This window comes from Myotis davidii, unplaced genomic scaffold, assembly GCF_000327345.1.
Source record: "Myotis davidii unplaced genomic scaffold, ASM32734v1 scaffold309, whole genome shotgun sequence".
Classification (NCBI taxonomy): Eukaryota; Metazoa; Chordata; class Mammalia; order Chiroptera; family Vespertilionidae; genus Myotis; species Myotis davidii.
In genome coordinates, this window is record NW_006383013.1 from 1,413,479 (window position 1) to 1,427,853 (window position 14,375).

A 14,375-nucleotide genomic window follows, 5' to 3' on the forward strand; every position below is an offset into this window, starting at 1 on the left:
GGACTCCGGCAGGAGCGAGGGGTCACCGCCGGGTCTGTAGACCACCTCCCCGACCCCTGGCGGGCTCCCGAGACAGCTTGGAAGTCCGGAGTTCCTCCGGGCTCATCTTGGCGCCCGGCCTCTCTCGGGGGCAGTGACTGGGGGAAGCAGTCCCTTCGGAGATTGCACCGCGCCCTTTGTTTAGACTCTACCTTCCTAATGCCTCGACCCTTTACTACAGTTCCTCATGTTGTGGTGACCCCCAACCATAACATTATTTTCGTTGCTACTTCATAACTGTAATGTTGCTGCTGTTATGAATCGTAATGTAAATATCTGATATGCTGGATGCATTTTCATTGTTACAAATTGAACATAAAGCACGGTGATTAATCATGAAAACAATATGTAATTATATATGTGTTTTCCAATGGCCTTAGGTGACCCCAGTGAAAGGGTCGGGGGTCGCGACCCACAGGCTGAGAACCGCTGGTTTAGAGAGATACTGTAGTAGGCAGACATACGTACTTGTCTCCTGTCATCTTAAGAGTCAGTGGGTCCACTTATTTCTCCCAGGACCACCCTAGGTCCCTCCCTCATACACAACTCCAAAAAATTGTTAAGCCAATTCTCCTGACACCCTTCTTATCTTTTTTTTTTTCATATTTAGCATTCTTTCGTCTTTGACCATCTGAACTCCATGCAGCATTCTTTGAGAGCTAGGTGTCACTGGGGGTGGGGGATCTCCCTGGCCTCCGGCTACTCAGGGAATCGCAATGCCTGGGTGAACGTGTTCCATCAGTTATGTGACGGGGCAACTTCACACCTCCAAGCCTGTTTTTTGATCTGTAAAGTTGGTAATATGATCTACATCAGAGAGGTAACAGCTAACGTTTATAGAGTTTCTAGCACCATTCTAAGTGGGGTTTTTTCCATGTGCCATCCCCCTTAATCCTATTATTCCCATTCTACAGAAGGAACCAAGATACAGAGAGGTTAAGTAACCTGCTCAATGTTACAGTAAGGGGAGCTGGGAGCCAAACCAAGCAATCTGGCTCCAGAGCTCTTCCCCGAGAAGGATGTGTGGGGCTAAGAGAAAGGTTCTGGCTGGAGGACAGGGTGCGTGTCGGGTAGAAGAAGGAGACAGGGCCTCAAATACAGTTTTATAGTTTGGCTTTTCCTGTGGGCAATGGAAAATGATTGGAGATTTTTAAGGAAGTATATGATTAGTATGACTGTATGTCCCTAGTTGCGGGGTAAGTCCCAGCATAATAGAGCCGCCTTCTGCTCAAGTGCCCCCAGCTCAGACAATAAACAATACAGTCACCTTACATAAGATCCAAGTTATATTTTACAAAGAACTCTGATGACAATGTGGAAGACAAAGACTGGAGGCAGGAAGACCAGTTAAGAGGCTATTTATATTCTAAGAAAAGAAGAGGCACTAAGGTGCTATCAGTGTTGAGTGGAGATGGAGAGAGGTCCAGGTTGAAGAAATCCATCCAAGGAACATTTAAACTTGGTGATCAGGCAGGAGGGATATGGTTGCTGAGGTAAATGTGAGAGTCCAGGAGACACTCCCAGGTTTTTAACTAGGTGATGGTGATAGTGACAGCAAATTAGAGGAAGAAGCTCTAACCGGTTTGGCTCAGTGGATAGAGCGTTGGCCTGCGGACTGAAGGATCCCAGGTTGGATTCTGGTCAAGGGCATGTACCTTGGTTGCGGGCACATCCCCAGTGTGAGGGTTGCAGGAGGCAGCTGGTCGATGTTTCTCATCGATGCTTCTACCTCTCTATCCCTCTCCCTTCCTCTCTGTAAAAAAAATGAATAAAATATATTTTTAAAAAATTAGAGAAAGAAAATCGGTATAATGGAGTGAGGGCTAATTAATCCTTTCACATTCCTGACCTCTTTACAGTTTATCAACATTCCTTTTAAAGTACCCCACACTCTGCATAGCATTGGGTCTGAATAGGAGAGTAAAGGGGTCTTCGGTCTCCTTTGACCTAGATACAATGTTTCTGTTCTATTAGCGTACCAGCCTTTATGATGATGGTTTGCTTACACTGTGCTTGCACTTAACTAAACCTTTTTCATATCCAGTCAATCTAAAGTAGCACAGCTCCATGGTTAGACCGTTGGCCTGTGTACTGAAGGGTCTCAGGTTTGATTCTAGTCAAGGGCATGTCCCTCAGTTGTAGGCTCGATCCCTGGCCGGGGTTGGGATGCCTGCCAGAGGCAACCAATTGGTTCTCTCACATTGATGTTTCTGTCTCTCTCCCTCCCTTCCACTCCCCCTAAAAATCAAGGGAGAAAAAAATATTCTCAGGTGAGGGTTAACAAAAAAAAATACATAAAGTACCATGCCCCCCCACCAGATCACATCACTCCTTATTTTCTTCACAATACTTACCTATAAAATATTTTTTTATCTATAAAATATTGTTTTATTATGTTTACTTTATTGGCTATCTTCATTCATTAGAATATAAGCTCCATGAAAGGATTTTGCGCTCTTGTCCACAGCTATATACCATCAGTGCCTTGAAAAGTGCTTGATAATATAGGCTTAAAAATTATTTGTTGAGTATCATGTTGCTATTGTCTTGTATGCATATAACATTTTTTAACCTAAATGCCAGACTGACTGATAACCCATTACATTTTATTTTGTTGGTTCCATTCCGGAATTCTATATTATACAGATATTTTTTGAATTTTCAGTTTATTCATTCAACAAACACTGAGTACCTACTTGTGCCAGATGATGGGTTACAAGAGAGAACAAAATAAGCATGGTCTCACAGTCCATGTATCAGACAGATAATGAAGTAATTATAAGGATAATTGTATATAAGTTATAGTGTTATAAGACTTCTAGAAAGGCATTTAGAAGGGGCATTTTTCCAAGACAAACTTAATGGGTTAGTGAAGGCTTCCTGTCAGTATTGGCTAAACAAAGTAGTAAAATAATTCTGGGTAGAGACCATCCCAATTACCACCTCCACTTTGAGGACGGGTGTTGCTTATTTATCGAGTCTACTCCAGAGTTTAGCTCAACACATTAAACAGGATATTCAAAAAATGTCTTCTTGAGTAAAAAAGAATGGGGGAAAATCACTTAAAACCAGAAGTGTTGACTTTCACTTTAGAGAAATTGAATAGGGTTCAGACAAGGTTTAAAGCTGGCATCTCTGCAATGATAATTTCTATAATTTGGTTAGCCTGATATTGTGCATTGTTCTACTTATAATGCATTAATATAAGCTTGACAAATGTAAGCACTCATGCTTATTTCTTCTTCAAAATGGGTATAAATAAAACTAAATTATCTGACCTTTGAGTATTCATAAGTCCAGAAAAACTCAACATTCTAAAGGTATAACTGATTTTAAAGTGCCTTTGGTCAAAAACAGGTATTTCCATGTTATATTATAACAAGTGAGCAGTCAGGATGCTATATAGCAGAAGTTCTCACTTATGAATGCAGATCCCCAGGGGCCACAGAGTTACTGTAAAGATTAAAGAAAAAAAAGATTAAAGAATCTACCAAAGTACCAAGCAAAATCTATACCTCCATGGTCTGATATGACAGCCACTAGCTACATGCAGCCATTGAACACCTGAAGTAGGACTAGTCCGAATGGAGAAGTGCTGTAGCTATCAAATGCATACTGGATTTCAAAGATTTTATATGAAAAAATAATATATTAATATTGACTACACATTAAAATACTAGTTTGGATATATTAAACTAAATACATTAATTTTACTTTAAAAAATATATATATTTCTTTATTGGTTTCAGAGAGGAAGGGAGGAGAGAGATAGAAACATCAATGATGAGAGAGAATCATTGATCGGCTGCCTTCTGCACACCCCGACTGGAGATTGAGCCCGCAACCCAGGCATGTGCCCTTGGCCGGAATCGAACCTGGGACCCTTCAGCCCACAGGCTGACGCTCTATCCACTGAGCCAAGCCGGCTAGGGCTAATTTTACTTTTTTAATGGGGTACTACAAATTTAAAATTATACATGGGGCTCATGTGGGACACCACTGCAGCAGAGTGAATAATTTGCAAAAAGTACTACCATTTAACAAGTATATGATACTTTTCAGACTATTCAAATTCGTTGATAAGTTCTGCTGTATGTATTATGTTCTCTAAAAGTAAAACTTCAGTGAGAAAGAAGACATTTCTGATGTTAAATTACTTATACTCAGATATTGGGAACCACTACTTTGTATAAATTCACTGGCAAATTACCCATTTTTCTGGGTACTGGAAGTGGAGGGTCAGCCAGTGAGCATGCAAAGCACTTCAGGTTGCTCTTGGAAATAAGCTTTATGAAAAACTAGAGGCCTGATGCACGAAATTCTTGCAAGGGGCTCAGCCCTCGCAGCCCCGGCTTCGGCTTCGTTCTGAAGGTTGTCCCGATGGTCATTCCACTGTTCAGTCGTCCGGTCTAATTAGCATATTATAATTTTATTATTATAGATGTTCAACTGCAAATAAAAGGAGAAAATGGCCTTTACTTGCTGGAGGTTTTGCATAGATATGATGGGCCAAAATAAGCAAGTTCTGAGGGGTTCTAAATTGGGAGAGGCATTTTAAGGAAGGAGGGCAAGGTGAAGGTTCTCTATCGCAGGGGTGGGAACATCCAGCCCACGGGCCATAGTAAAGCCTGTGAAATCATTTGTTTTGGCCCTGCCAAGGCATTAGGGGTGAGTTAATTAAATATTTGATAAAATATAGCAGGTTAGTTTTTACACTGATAATTTTGTATGGCCCTCGAATGATGTTATATCCAAATGGGCCCAGTCGGTGTAGCTCAGTGGTTATGCATCGACCTATGAACCAGGAGGTCACAGTTCGATTTCTGGTCAGGGCACATGCCTAGGTTGTGGGCTTGATCTCCAGTGGAGGGCTTGCAGGAGGCAGCTGATCAATGATTCTCTCTCATCATTGATGTTTCTCTCTCTCTCCCTCTCCCTTCCTCTCTGAAATCAATAAAAATATATTTTTAAAAATCCAAATGGCCTTTGGCAGAATAAAGGATCTCCACTCCTACGTAAAGGATCCCCACTCCTACTCTAAAGGAATTAATTCCAGTAGCAGTTTCTAAAAGAGAGAATGCCTGGCTTTCAGAACCCTATTTGGTCTTTCTGAAGATATATAATTATTTCCATATATATTTATAATTTCTATATAAAATATAATAAACTTTTGCTAGCTCACATAAACTTTATCTATCTGGAGTAAATTATGGATAATTATATTTTTTCTTTACCACATATAACTTGCCATATATTAAAACTAAGGAATGTGGAGGAATACTGCCAATCCAAACAAAGAGGTTCTCAAGAGTAACAGCAGAAAAATACACCTACAATGGTTTCTGCTAGCCTTTATTTGAGAAAATTTACACAAAAATTCCCATCCAACACAAGTGAATCTGTATAAGTCCCACATGCTTCTTTCCATTCAACAAACAGAAAAATGGCTTATGACAATGGTGTAACAAAGCTTACTTAAACCGCATCACTCTCATCTATATTTTATACAACCTGTTGAAAAATAGGTTCAAAACGGAGAAAACAGATAACATCCCCATTTTAAAATCTAATTTGCTCTTGCACTAGCCATTTATTGAAGGCAAATAAATTTACTTTTTGATAACACCAAGGTGTAATACCAATGAACTTTAAACCAAAAATACAAATGTTCTCATTGGTAGTTTTGGCATGAGTAAAAGGAAAGGACATGAAAGAATTTTAGTTTCATAAATCACATTTGGGGACAAAAACATCAGCAAAATAAAATATTTGCCTATTCTATTTTCTTCGACATTTTGTCAGAGCAGGGTACTATAACCAACTAAGTAGCTTTCATTGCTTGTAAAAAGAGGAAAGGCACCAGTCAGAAATATGAAAGCATATCTTATTAGACCAATGGTACAAAACTTCACCTTTAAACATCTAAGGAAATCTTAACCCACAAATTTGGTCATTCTCTTCACTTGGATGTATCTTCTGTCGTTGAGTAATGTAATATCACAGATTTTCTCTACATCTGCTGCCTTTATGACAAGGATTCCGCTGCCAGGTCCTCAAAAGTAGTTCCTATCAATACTCAACAGCAGATGGCGATGTTGCACAAGTTAATGAACCACTTTTATGCCACACCAGAGAAATTCATACATACATGGAGTCAAAGGGGAGTTGGGGGGGGGAGGGGGGAGGCTTTTGGGTTCACAATAGCTGAAATATTAACAGAACTGCCTGAGATTTTAACAACATAACTCACTCCCTCTTCCATCTTTGGACTTTATCCAGGTCAGCACAGCAGTGTTCTCTGTTAATTCTAACATGCTGCTGCTTAACTGCAAGCTGCATGGCCCTAAATCCTGTAATTCCTGCCACTGCGATTAGACAAGCCCTGTAACAACAGTTAGCAAGGTTTTAAAAAGAGATTACAGAAAGGATGAACTCCTAGCTCCTTTCCTGGGAGAAGTGGGGAAGATTTCAAGTGATAGTATTTTTCATAATTGTTCACAAACATGGTCATTTGTATCCACATTCTCTATTTATATCAGTACTGGCCTTTACGTTCCTCATACTCATAGTGATTCTTGGCCTTGCTTTCACAACGTTATTCTCAAGTATTTATTGTATTCATGATGATCCTTCCAGTGTTGTTGTTTTTTAATAGATGTCTCAGGGGGACATATAAGGTCAGGAATTAAATCCCCGGCTGGTCAGGTAAGAAGATTTGGTAAATTTTCTAATTTTTTCCTTGGTACATGTTATGTTAAAAACTCAAGCAACCACATATCTGACAAAGGAGCCATATGTAGGCTATATAAGGAATGCTCAAAAGTCGTTAGTATAAAGAATACTCTAATTAGAAAATGGGCAAAGAACATGAACAGATATTTCACTGAGGAAGATATATGTGGCAAATAAGCTCATGAAAAGATGTCCATCATCATTAGCCATTAGAAAAATGCAAGTAAAATCATAATGAGGTCTCATTACATACATTTATCAGAATGACTAAAATAACAATAACAGCAAATACCAGTGAGGATGTGGAGAAACCTGATTGGTCATACATTGCTGGTGGGAACATAAATAAAATGGCACTCCCTCTAGAAAAAGATAGGGTGGTTTCTTAAAAAAATTAAACATGCTTACCATACAATCCAGCAATTGCCCTCGAGAGCATTTATCCCAGATAAATGAAAATTTATGTTCACATAAAAACCTGTACATGAATGTTCACAGAAGATTAGTAATGGCCAAAAACTGAAAATGACCCCGATGTCCTTCAATGGGTAAATGGATAAACAAACTGTGGTACATCAATACCATGAAATACAACTACACAATAAAAAGGATCCAACTACTGATCCATGCAACAACTTGCATGGACATCCAGGGCATTATGCTGAGTGAAAAAAGTTAATCTCACCCTTGGCTGGTATTGCTCAATGGTTAGAATGTCAGCCCACACACGAAGAGTCGTGGGTTTGATTCCTGGTCAAGGGCATGTACCTAGGTCGCAGGTTTGATCCCTGGCCCCAGTTGGGGCACATGTGGGAGGCAACCAATCGAGGTGTCTCACTCACATCAATGTTTCTCTCTTTCCCCCTTCTTGCATCCCTTCCACGCTCTCTAAAATCAATGGAAAAAATATCCTTAGGTGAGAAAAAAAACAAACAAAAGAAGTTAATCTGGAAGGATTACATAATATATAATTCCATTTATATCAGCAGTTGCCAACCAGTGGTCCATGAGGTCCGAAAGGTTGGCGGTTGCTGATTTATATAACAGTCTTGAAATGACAAAATTAGAGAGATGGAGAACAGATTAGTGGTTGCCAGAGGTTGGGGCTTGGGAGTAAGGAAGGGAGGTGGCTGTAGCTATAAAAGGGTAGCAAGGGTTCCCTGTGATGGAACTGTTTTGCATTTTGTGATGGTGGTCACATGAATTTACATATGTAATAAAACTGCATAGAACTAAACACACATAACTACACAAAAAGGAAATTCAAGCAATTGAGCACAAATGTTTTAATTCTCTAAAATGAAAAATTTTAAAAAGAGTTATCTATAGTTCAAAGCTCATTTCTATGAGGTGTCACATCCATCACCCTTTTATGAGACATAAAATTAAGAAGGGATACCTCCAGAAGCTATCTAAACATTTCAGCTAATGGTTAAGATAAAGTTAAGGGTGTTTTCACACAGAAATCCAAAGAGGACAATGAGAATAAAACAAGTTCCACATGGTCATTCAAATCTTGGTAAAGGAACTAGAGTGGAAGCCCGAGCTGGTGAGCAAGTGGGAGAAGGAAAGAAAACATGGTTTCAACAGATCACATGAGGAAACCCAGTACAAATGCTGGCTTTGGCATTATCTAGGTAACCCCTATTTTTTGTCACAGGTGACTCTATTAAGTCCTATTGTTGCAAAACCAGTCCAAATCCTATCAAGTTATAAAGAAGTCCCTCAATGACTTGTTGGGTGTAGGTGGTAACCCATGTCCTCCCACACCAAGAGACATCAGTTCTGGCAAGAAGTTCCAACGTGCCTTTATGGTGCTGTTGATAGGATGCCTTAGGCCAGGCACGTCCCAGTGATGTTCTGCTGGCTGAGATACAGGTGGGAGGAGAGTAGGCCTTATTACTCAATCAACTTCTTGGCCTTGAAGAAGCGGCGAAGGTAGAAGACCTGCCAAGTGGCTAGTCCAATGAGACAGAACATTGAAAAGATGCTGAAGTATAGGACCCGAGTGTTTGTTGATTCTAAAAAAATCAAAACAAAAACATTGTAAATGTAGTGAAATGAGGCTCAGCAGGCTAAACGATGGCCAGGGAGGAAAGGCAATTAATTAACTTCACTTTGTCCCTAGGCCTAAGAGTAGGATTTCAGTTAGCTTTTTCTTAAATTTTCATTATTCTATATATAAATGTTAAAATTTGCAAAGAATAGTCCTATCAATTTGATACATGGTAAGCAAACTGAGAATATGGTCAACTACGTATGGAAGTGATTTCTATTTCCTTGAAAATCTAACAAGGCTCATTTACCTGTAGCAGCAACACTGAAGTTAGCAATTATCTTTCCACACACCACCCCTCCCCCACCCTTGGCAAAACGGAGAAAAGGGTACACCAGGATTTAAAGTCTGGTGATCTGATTCCTCTATGGTTCTCTTATAGAGAAACAAGAGCTGCCCTCCCCTCACCATTGGTATCGCGCATCTCCTCCTCTCGCTTCTTCATGTAGGCAAAATCATTAACGATAGATTCTGACAGGTCTTCTAGGCATCGTAACTCTCATCTCTAAAGGTTTGAGCTTCTCAACTTTTGCAATCTGGAAAAGAAAGGAATCATGAACCCACTCCCTGAAAAAATCGCTCTGCTCAAGAACACAAGACAAGTCTTTTAAAATATTTCACCAAACTTAAAAACTCTTCGATCATTCTAAAGTTAGCACTTCTTCCCTTCCCTACAAATGCTTGTTTCCACCTCAGACTTTTTTATACTTTACTTTTGATTAAAACCTCAGAAGTATTATAATGTGGTAGGCTATAAAGTAAGATATACTATTTTCGCAAGATTTCAGACTTTAATTAAGTACTTTACCCTTCCAATAATGTCTATGAAATAAACAATATTATTAGCATAGTAAATGTGAGTCAAAATATTAGTCAAATGTGTTTTTAGAAGAAAAACCACCAAGTTCCCAATAGGGAATGCACATGAATGAGAGAGTAGGCATAACTATAGCATTAAGATAATTAACCCAGACTATAAAATTAGAGAATTCTGGTTTGCTCATTTAAATGCCACAATTTTAAATTTAGTGATCCAGAGCCCAGATGAATCCTGTCTGCTAAAAAAAAAATTGTTTTTATTTTTTTATTGATTTCAGAGAGGAAGGGAGAGGGAGAGAGAGATAGAAACATCAATGATGAGAGAGAATCATTAATCGGCTGCCTCCTGCACACCCCACACTGGGGATCCAGCCCGAAATCCGAGCATGTGCCCTTGGCCATAATCGAACTAGGGAACCTTCAGTCGGCGGGCCGATGCTCTATCTACTGAGCCAAACTGGCTAGGGCTGCATTTGTTTTTAGAATGACACTGCTTGTTATCAAAAAAAAAATCTCCAGGGACTTCCAGGTAGACTAAAGAATGAGGAATGTGAGAAAGAAATGAACTGTCTTTCCTTCTCAACCTAGACATCTGAAATCCCCAAGATTTGACAAAAGCAAGGATTTTGTTATTCTAATTGTTTTTTCTTATCAATTTTTAAATTATCATTTGCTTTAAAATGGGGATACTCCGATCTTAAAACTTAATACCAGCTGCTCTTAAATTTTTCTATATAAAGAATTCTTTAAAAATTCTTTTTCTACATCTGCTGCTTTACTCCCTATTCAATATACATTATATCTAGAACTCCTTACTTTTTCTTCTCTTGTCCAATTTGCCTTCCTTGTTCTTTTTCTGTTAAATGTTAATAGCTGTTAACATGGAATGCATGGGAAGAGTTTAAGAGTGTTCTAATGTTCCCTTTGCATATCTGTAATCTTCACTTAACTAGAAAACTGCTGTTAAGGATATAAAAATTGAGTTGATATTAAAGTACTTAAAATGTAGTGATAGATTTGCAATGATCCACCTAAGTTGTCTTTTACTGGATGTACACTGTTTTACATTTGTAAAATGTTTGCTAGAGTTAATGGTGTGACTGACACCTGCAGAACAGAACTAGGCTAACTGGGTATAAGATCTAACTCTCCTAGCTGAAGCCCCAAATGCCAGGTTTTGCCATTAACATAGAATATATGTCTGCTGATTGATTTCATCCAGAGCTACAGAGCAAGGAAAATTCCCCAGGAAAAAGATACCAATACAAGAGACATATAATAAGCTGAACCTTAATCTGTTTACCATTTTGTTTTCCCTCCTGGTCTATAGTTCCCTCTCCAAAGCTTCCTGAATGAGATAGTATAAAAGCAATGGTGTGATACTTCTTTAGAGATAAATGATTTAAAGTTCCCTAAATCGTAACTTGCAAAAAGAACTGGAAGTGAAACTATGGCTGTGCCTCTGCCAGCTGAAAATAATACCTGTAAAAATTACTCTGAAGACTACTTCTAAGCTCCTCCCCCACTGTGTGTGTGTGTATGTGTGTGTGTGTATGTATGTGTGTGTTTCAAATGGCAATAGCCCACGGTATAAAACCTGAAATGGATGCTGGATTTAAAATTAATTTGGTCTTGAGGTTGCTTTTGTAGTTTAGAGCCCAAAAAACCTGTCCCCAATGCTGTTCCTTTCTGGTGTTTGATTTTTTTAATTGTACAAGCAACACCTAAATATGTTCTCCTGCTAAAGAATTTAAAATATTCAGAAGCAAAGGAAACAGAAACGGCAAGTCCACTTTCATAGATCCTCAATTCTCACATCCACATATTCCCTCTCAGTGGTAACCATGATTATGAACTTGGTGTATACCTTTCCAGACCTTGTTAGAAGATACACACTATTTATGCTTTAGTATGAACATAAATGTGCACTGAAAAATGAAGTTTAAAACTATTTACAAATAGGATCATAATGTATGTATACACTGTTGTACTTGCTTTTCTTTTCCCCACTTATGATCTTTCCAAAAACTCCAGTGCTTGGGATTCACCTCCCTCTTAACTGCTGCACAGTATTCCATACTGCATCCAGGCCATTGTCTATTTAACCAATTTCCCAACCCCTTTTCTAGTATAGGTCCTACTGAAGACTCTATTCATAACCAAATAGCCCAGTTCCTATCATCCAAGTCAATTTTATTACCTCAATGAAATCCCTACTCAATCCTGTCCTTAATTCTAGCAAATTATTTTCAGACTTCTATGGGTGGGTTAAAGGTCTCTTTTCCTAAAAAAAAAAAAAAAACCTCTCTGCCTAATAACTACCTTTATTCTTTTTTTTATTGATTTTTTACAGAGAAGAAGGGAGAGGGATAAAGAGCCAGAAACATCGATGAGAGAGATCGATCAGCTGCCTCCTGCACACCCCCCACTGGGGATGTGCCCGCAATCAAGGTACATGCCCTTGACCGGAATCGAACCTGGGACCCTTCAGTCCGCAAGCTGATGCTCTAGCCACTGAGCCAAACCGGTTCGGCTACCTTTATTCTTATATTAATTTAATATCTGGGAAGCTTAAAGAATCTAAATATTGAAAACCAACTTGCTATTTCAATCATCTAACATATGGATACTCAATAGGAAAATCCAACAACAATGATATATATTTATATGCTTAATCTAAATCTAGAAATCAAAACAAATGTAAAGAGGGTTTTTGTTTTTTTAACATTTAAGACCCTAACAACAATGCTTTTTTTAGTGCTTACTGTGTGCAAGGCACCAAATTAAATTATGACCTCTGCTCCTCAGAAGCCCAAGTCTGGTGGAGAGGCTCACATAAAAAGCTGTAACCGTAATATAGGGCATTATATATTAACTTCTACAACAAAGGCACACAGTAAAAGTGGAACAGGAATAAAGTAGCATGAGATTATATAGCTGAAAGAGTAAAGGAAAACTTAATACAAGTGGGAAGTTGGGTCTCACAAGTTGTGTAGAATTTGAAAAAAGGTGAGAAGGAAAGACATTCAAGGCTGAGGGGAACCTGCAAATCAAAACACAGAGGTAGAAAAGTGTAGGCCATGCTTAAAAGACCATGAGTAGTCTAATTATGAGTAGTCTGATGTGCATGGATGTGTATGTTTATGCATGCACTCATGTCAATACACACATGTGCTAAGGAGATGGTGGTGGGTAATAGCAAATATAAGTCTCAAAAGTTAGGTTGGAGTGAAGATGATGAAGAAGGTAGTATAATGAATTAGACCTATTAGTATATACCCAGGATGTGATATGATATGTATTTTAGAGCGTGTAACCTCACTTAATCCTCATAACCCTATACAAGGTGAATATTATTATCCTTAAATTTTTCACATGAAAAAATTAAGGCTCAGAGTATTAAATAACTTTCCCAAGATCTCAGAACCTTGTGGAGCTGAAATTGGAATCCATGTCTGACTATACATTGTATTTGGTAGGCACTGAAATTTGATGAAGAAAACCCGATGACCACACTAAGTGTTTTCTGGATCAAAGGTGAAATGAAAGAGCTATATTAGGTCACAAGGATCTGGGTAGTTGTCCAGTTTATTAGTCAAATTTCCTAGGTTTCAGGCTGTTATTCTAATTTTTACAGGCTAAGAGAATAAAATTTTAAAACAAGTTATCACAAGTATTCTCAGAAAAACCCTCTTTGCTTGCCCAGGACTAAGCATTCAATGAATATCATCAATACTTAATATCATAGTCAGTACAAGCTAACAAAAAAACATCTATCAAAATCCCCACCGACTTCTGTGCTCTTCTAAAAATCTGTTTAATGTTAAAAATATCTGTAAGGATGTTAAATTATACATGTTTCATGAAGGCAGACCATTTTTCTAGTGTATCTTCTCTCTTCCACAGCTGGAAGGACGGTAAGTATTTGGCCAACAGCTTGCTAAGAGCAAGGCCTATTTTATTTGACAGTGTGTGGACCATCGGTTTTCCACTAGGGGGTAACATTCCCTTTGCAGGCTGCATCTAGCTGTTAAGTAATCAGAAAAATATTAGTACAAGGGACTTCATTTTACAAATGAGGAAACTAAAGATATTACAAAATTACTAAGTCCTTTGGGTAGAAGACTACGACTAGCAGATCCATGGTCTTTTGACTCCCTACCCATGATTACCAAAGCATTTATTCAGCATCAAAACTGCAAAGCTCTGCTGTAAAATGCAAGTAAAACCAAATCCCTGACCTGCAAAAATACACACACTTAGTATATTCAAACCCTACCTATCTTTCAAACCTTAATCATGAAGACTCCTTTAGCCATTCCTGTCCACACTGATTCCCTCTTCCCTAAAGCCCTAGAGAACTTACACTAGCCACACAATTAAGATGCAATCATACATTGTCATATTTACATTGTTTTTATCTTTATCCTTTCCCCCTACACTAGTTTGGCCCTGAACTCAAGGAAATTTTTAAAATGTATACTTTGTATAGACCCACACACCTGATACATGGCAAACACTTGTAAATTGCCTGTTCTGACCATTCCATGAATTCTTCAAAGGAGCCAACTTTCTCATAGCAGTTAAGTGCAGCTGGTCCCCTGAAGCAAGCGTTTCCTGAATGCTGAGCACTCTACATCTACTTTCAGGAGGTCCACTGTCTAGGAGAAAGCTCTCACTATCACACTCATTGGTAGTGTTTGGAAATGTTACAAGTTATAAAGTCTTT

At 38.6% G+C, this 14,375-nt stretch overlaps 1 protein-coding gene across 1 annotated transcript in view; it reads right to left on the reverse strand.

Annotated features, from left to right (window-relative positions):
* Positions 1-8,041: 8,041 nt before the first annotated feature.
* Positions 8,042-14,375, reverse strand: part of TMED10 (transmembrane p24 trafficking protein 10) — a 33,100-nt gene continuing 26,766 nt past the window's right edge. The window contains 3 exon segments of the mRNA XM_006779651.2: positions 8,042-8,792; positions 9,236-9,326; positions 9,328-9,363. Coding sequence (XP_006779714.1) covers positions 8,671-8,792; positions 9,236-9,326; positions 9,328-9,363 — 249 coding nt within the window. The 3' untranslated portion in view covers positions 8,042-8,670.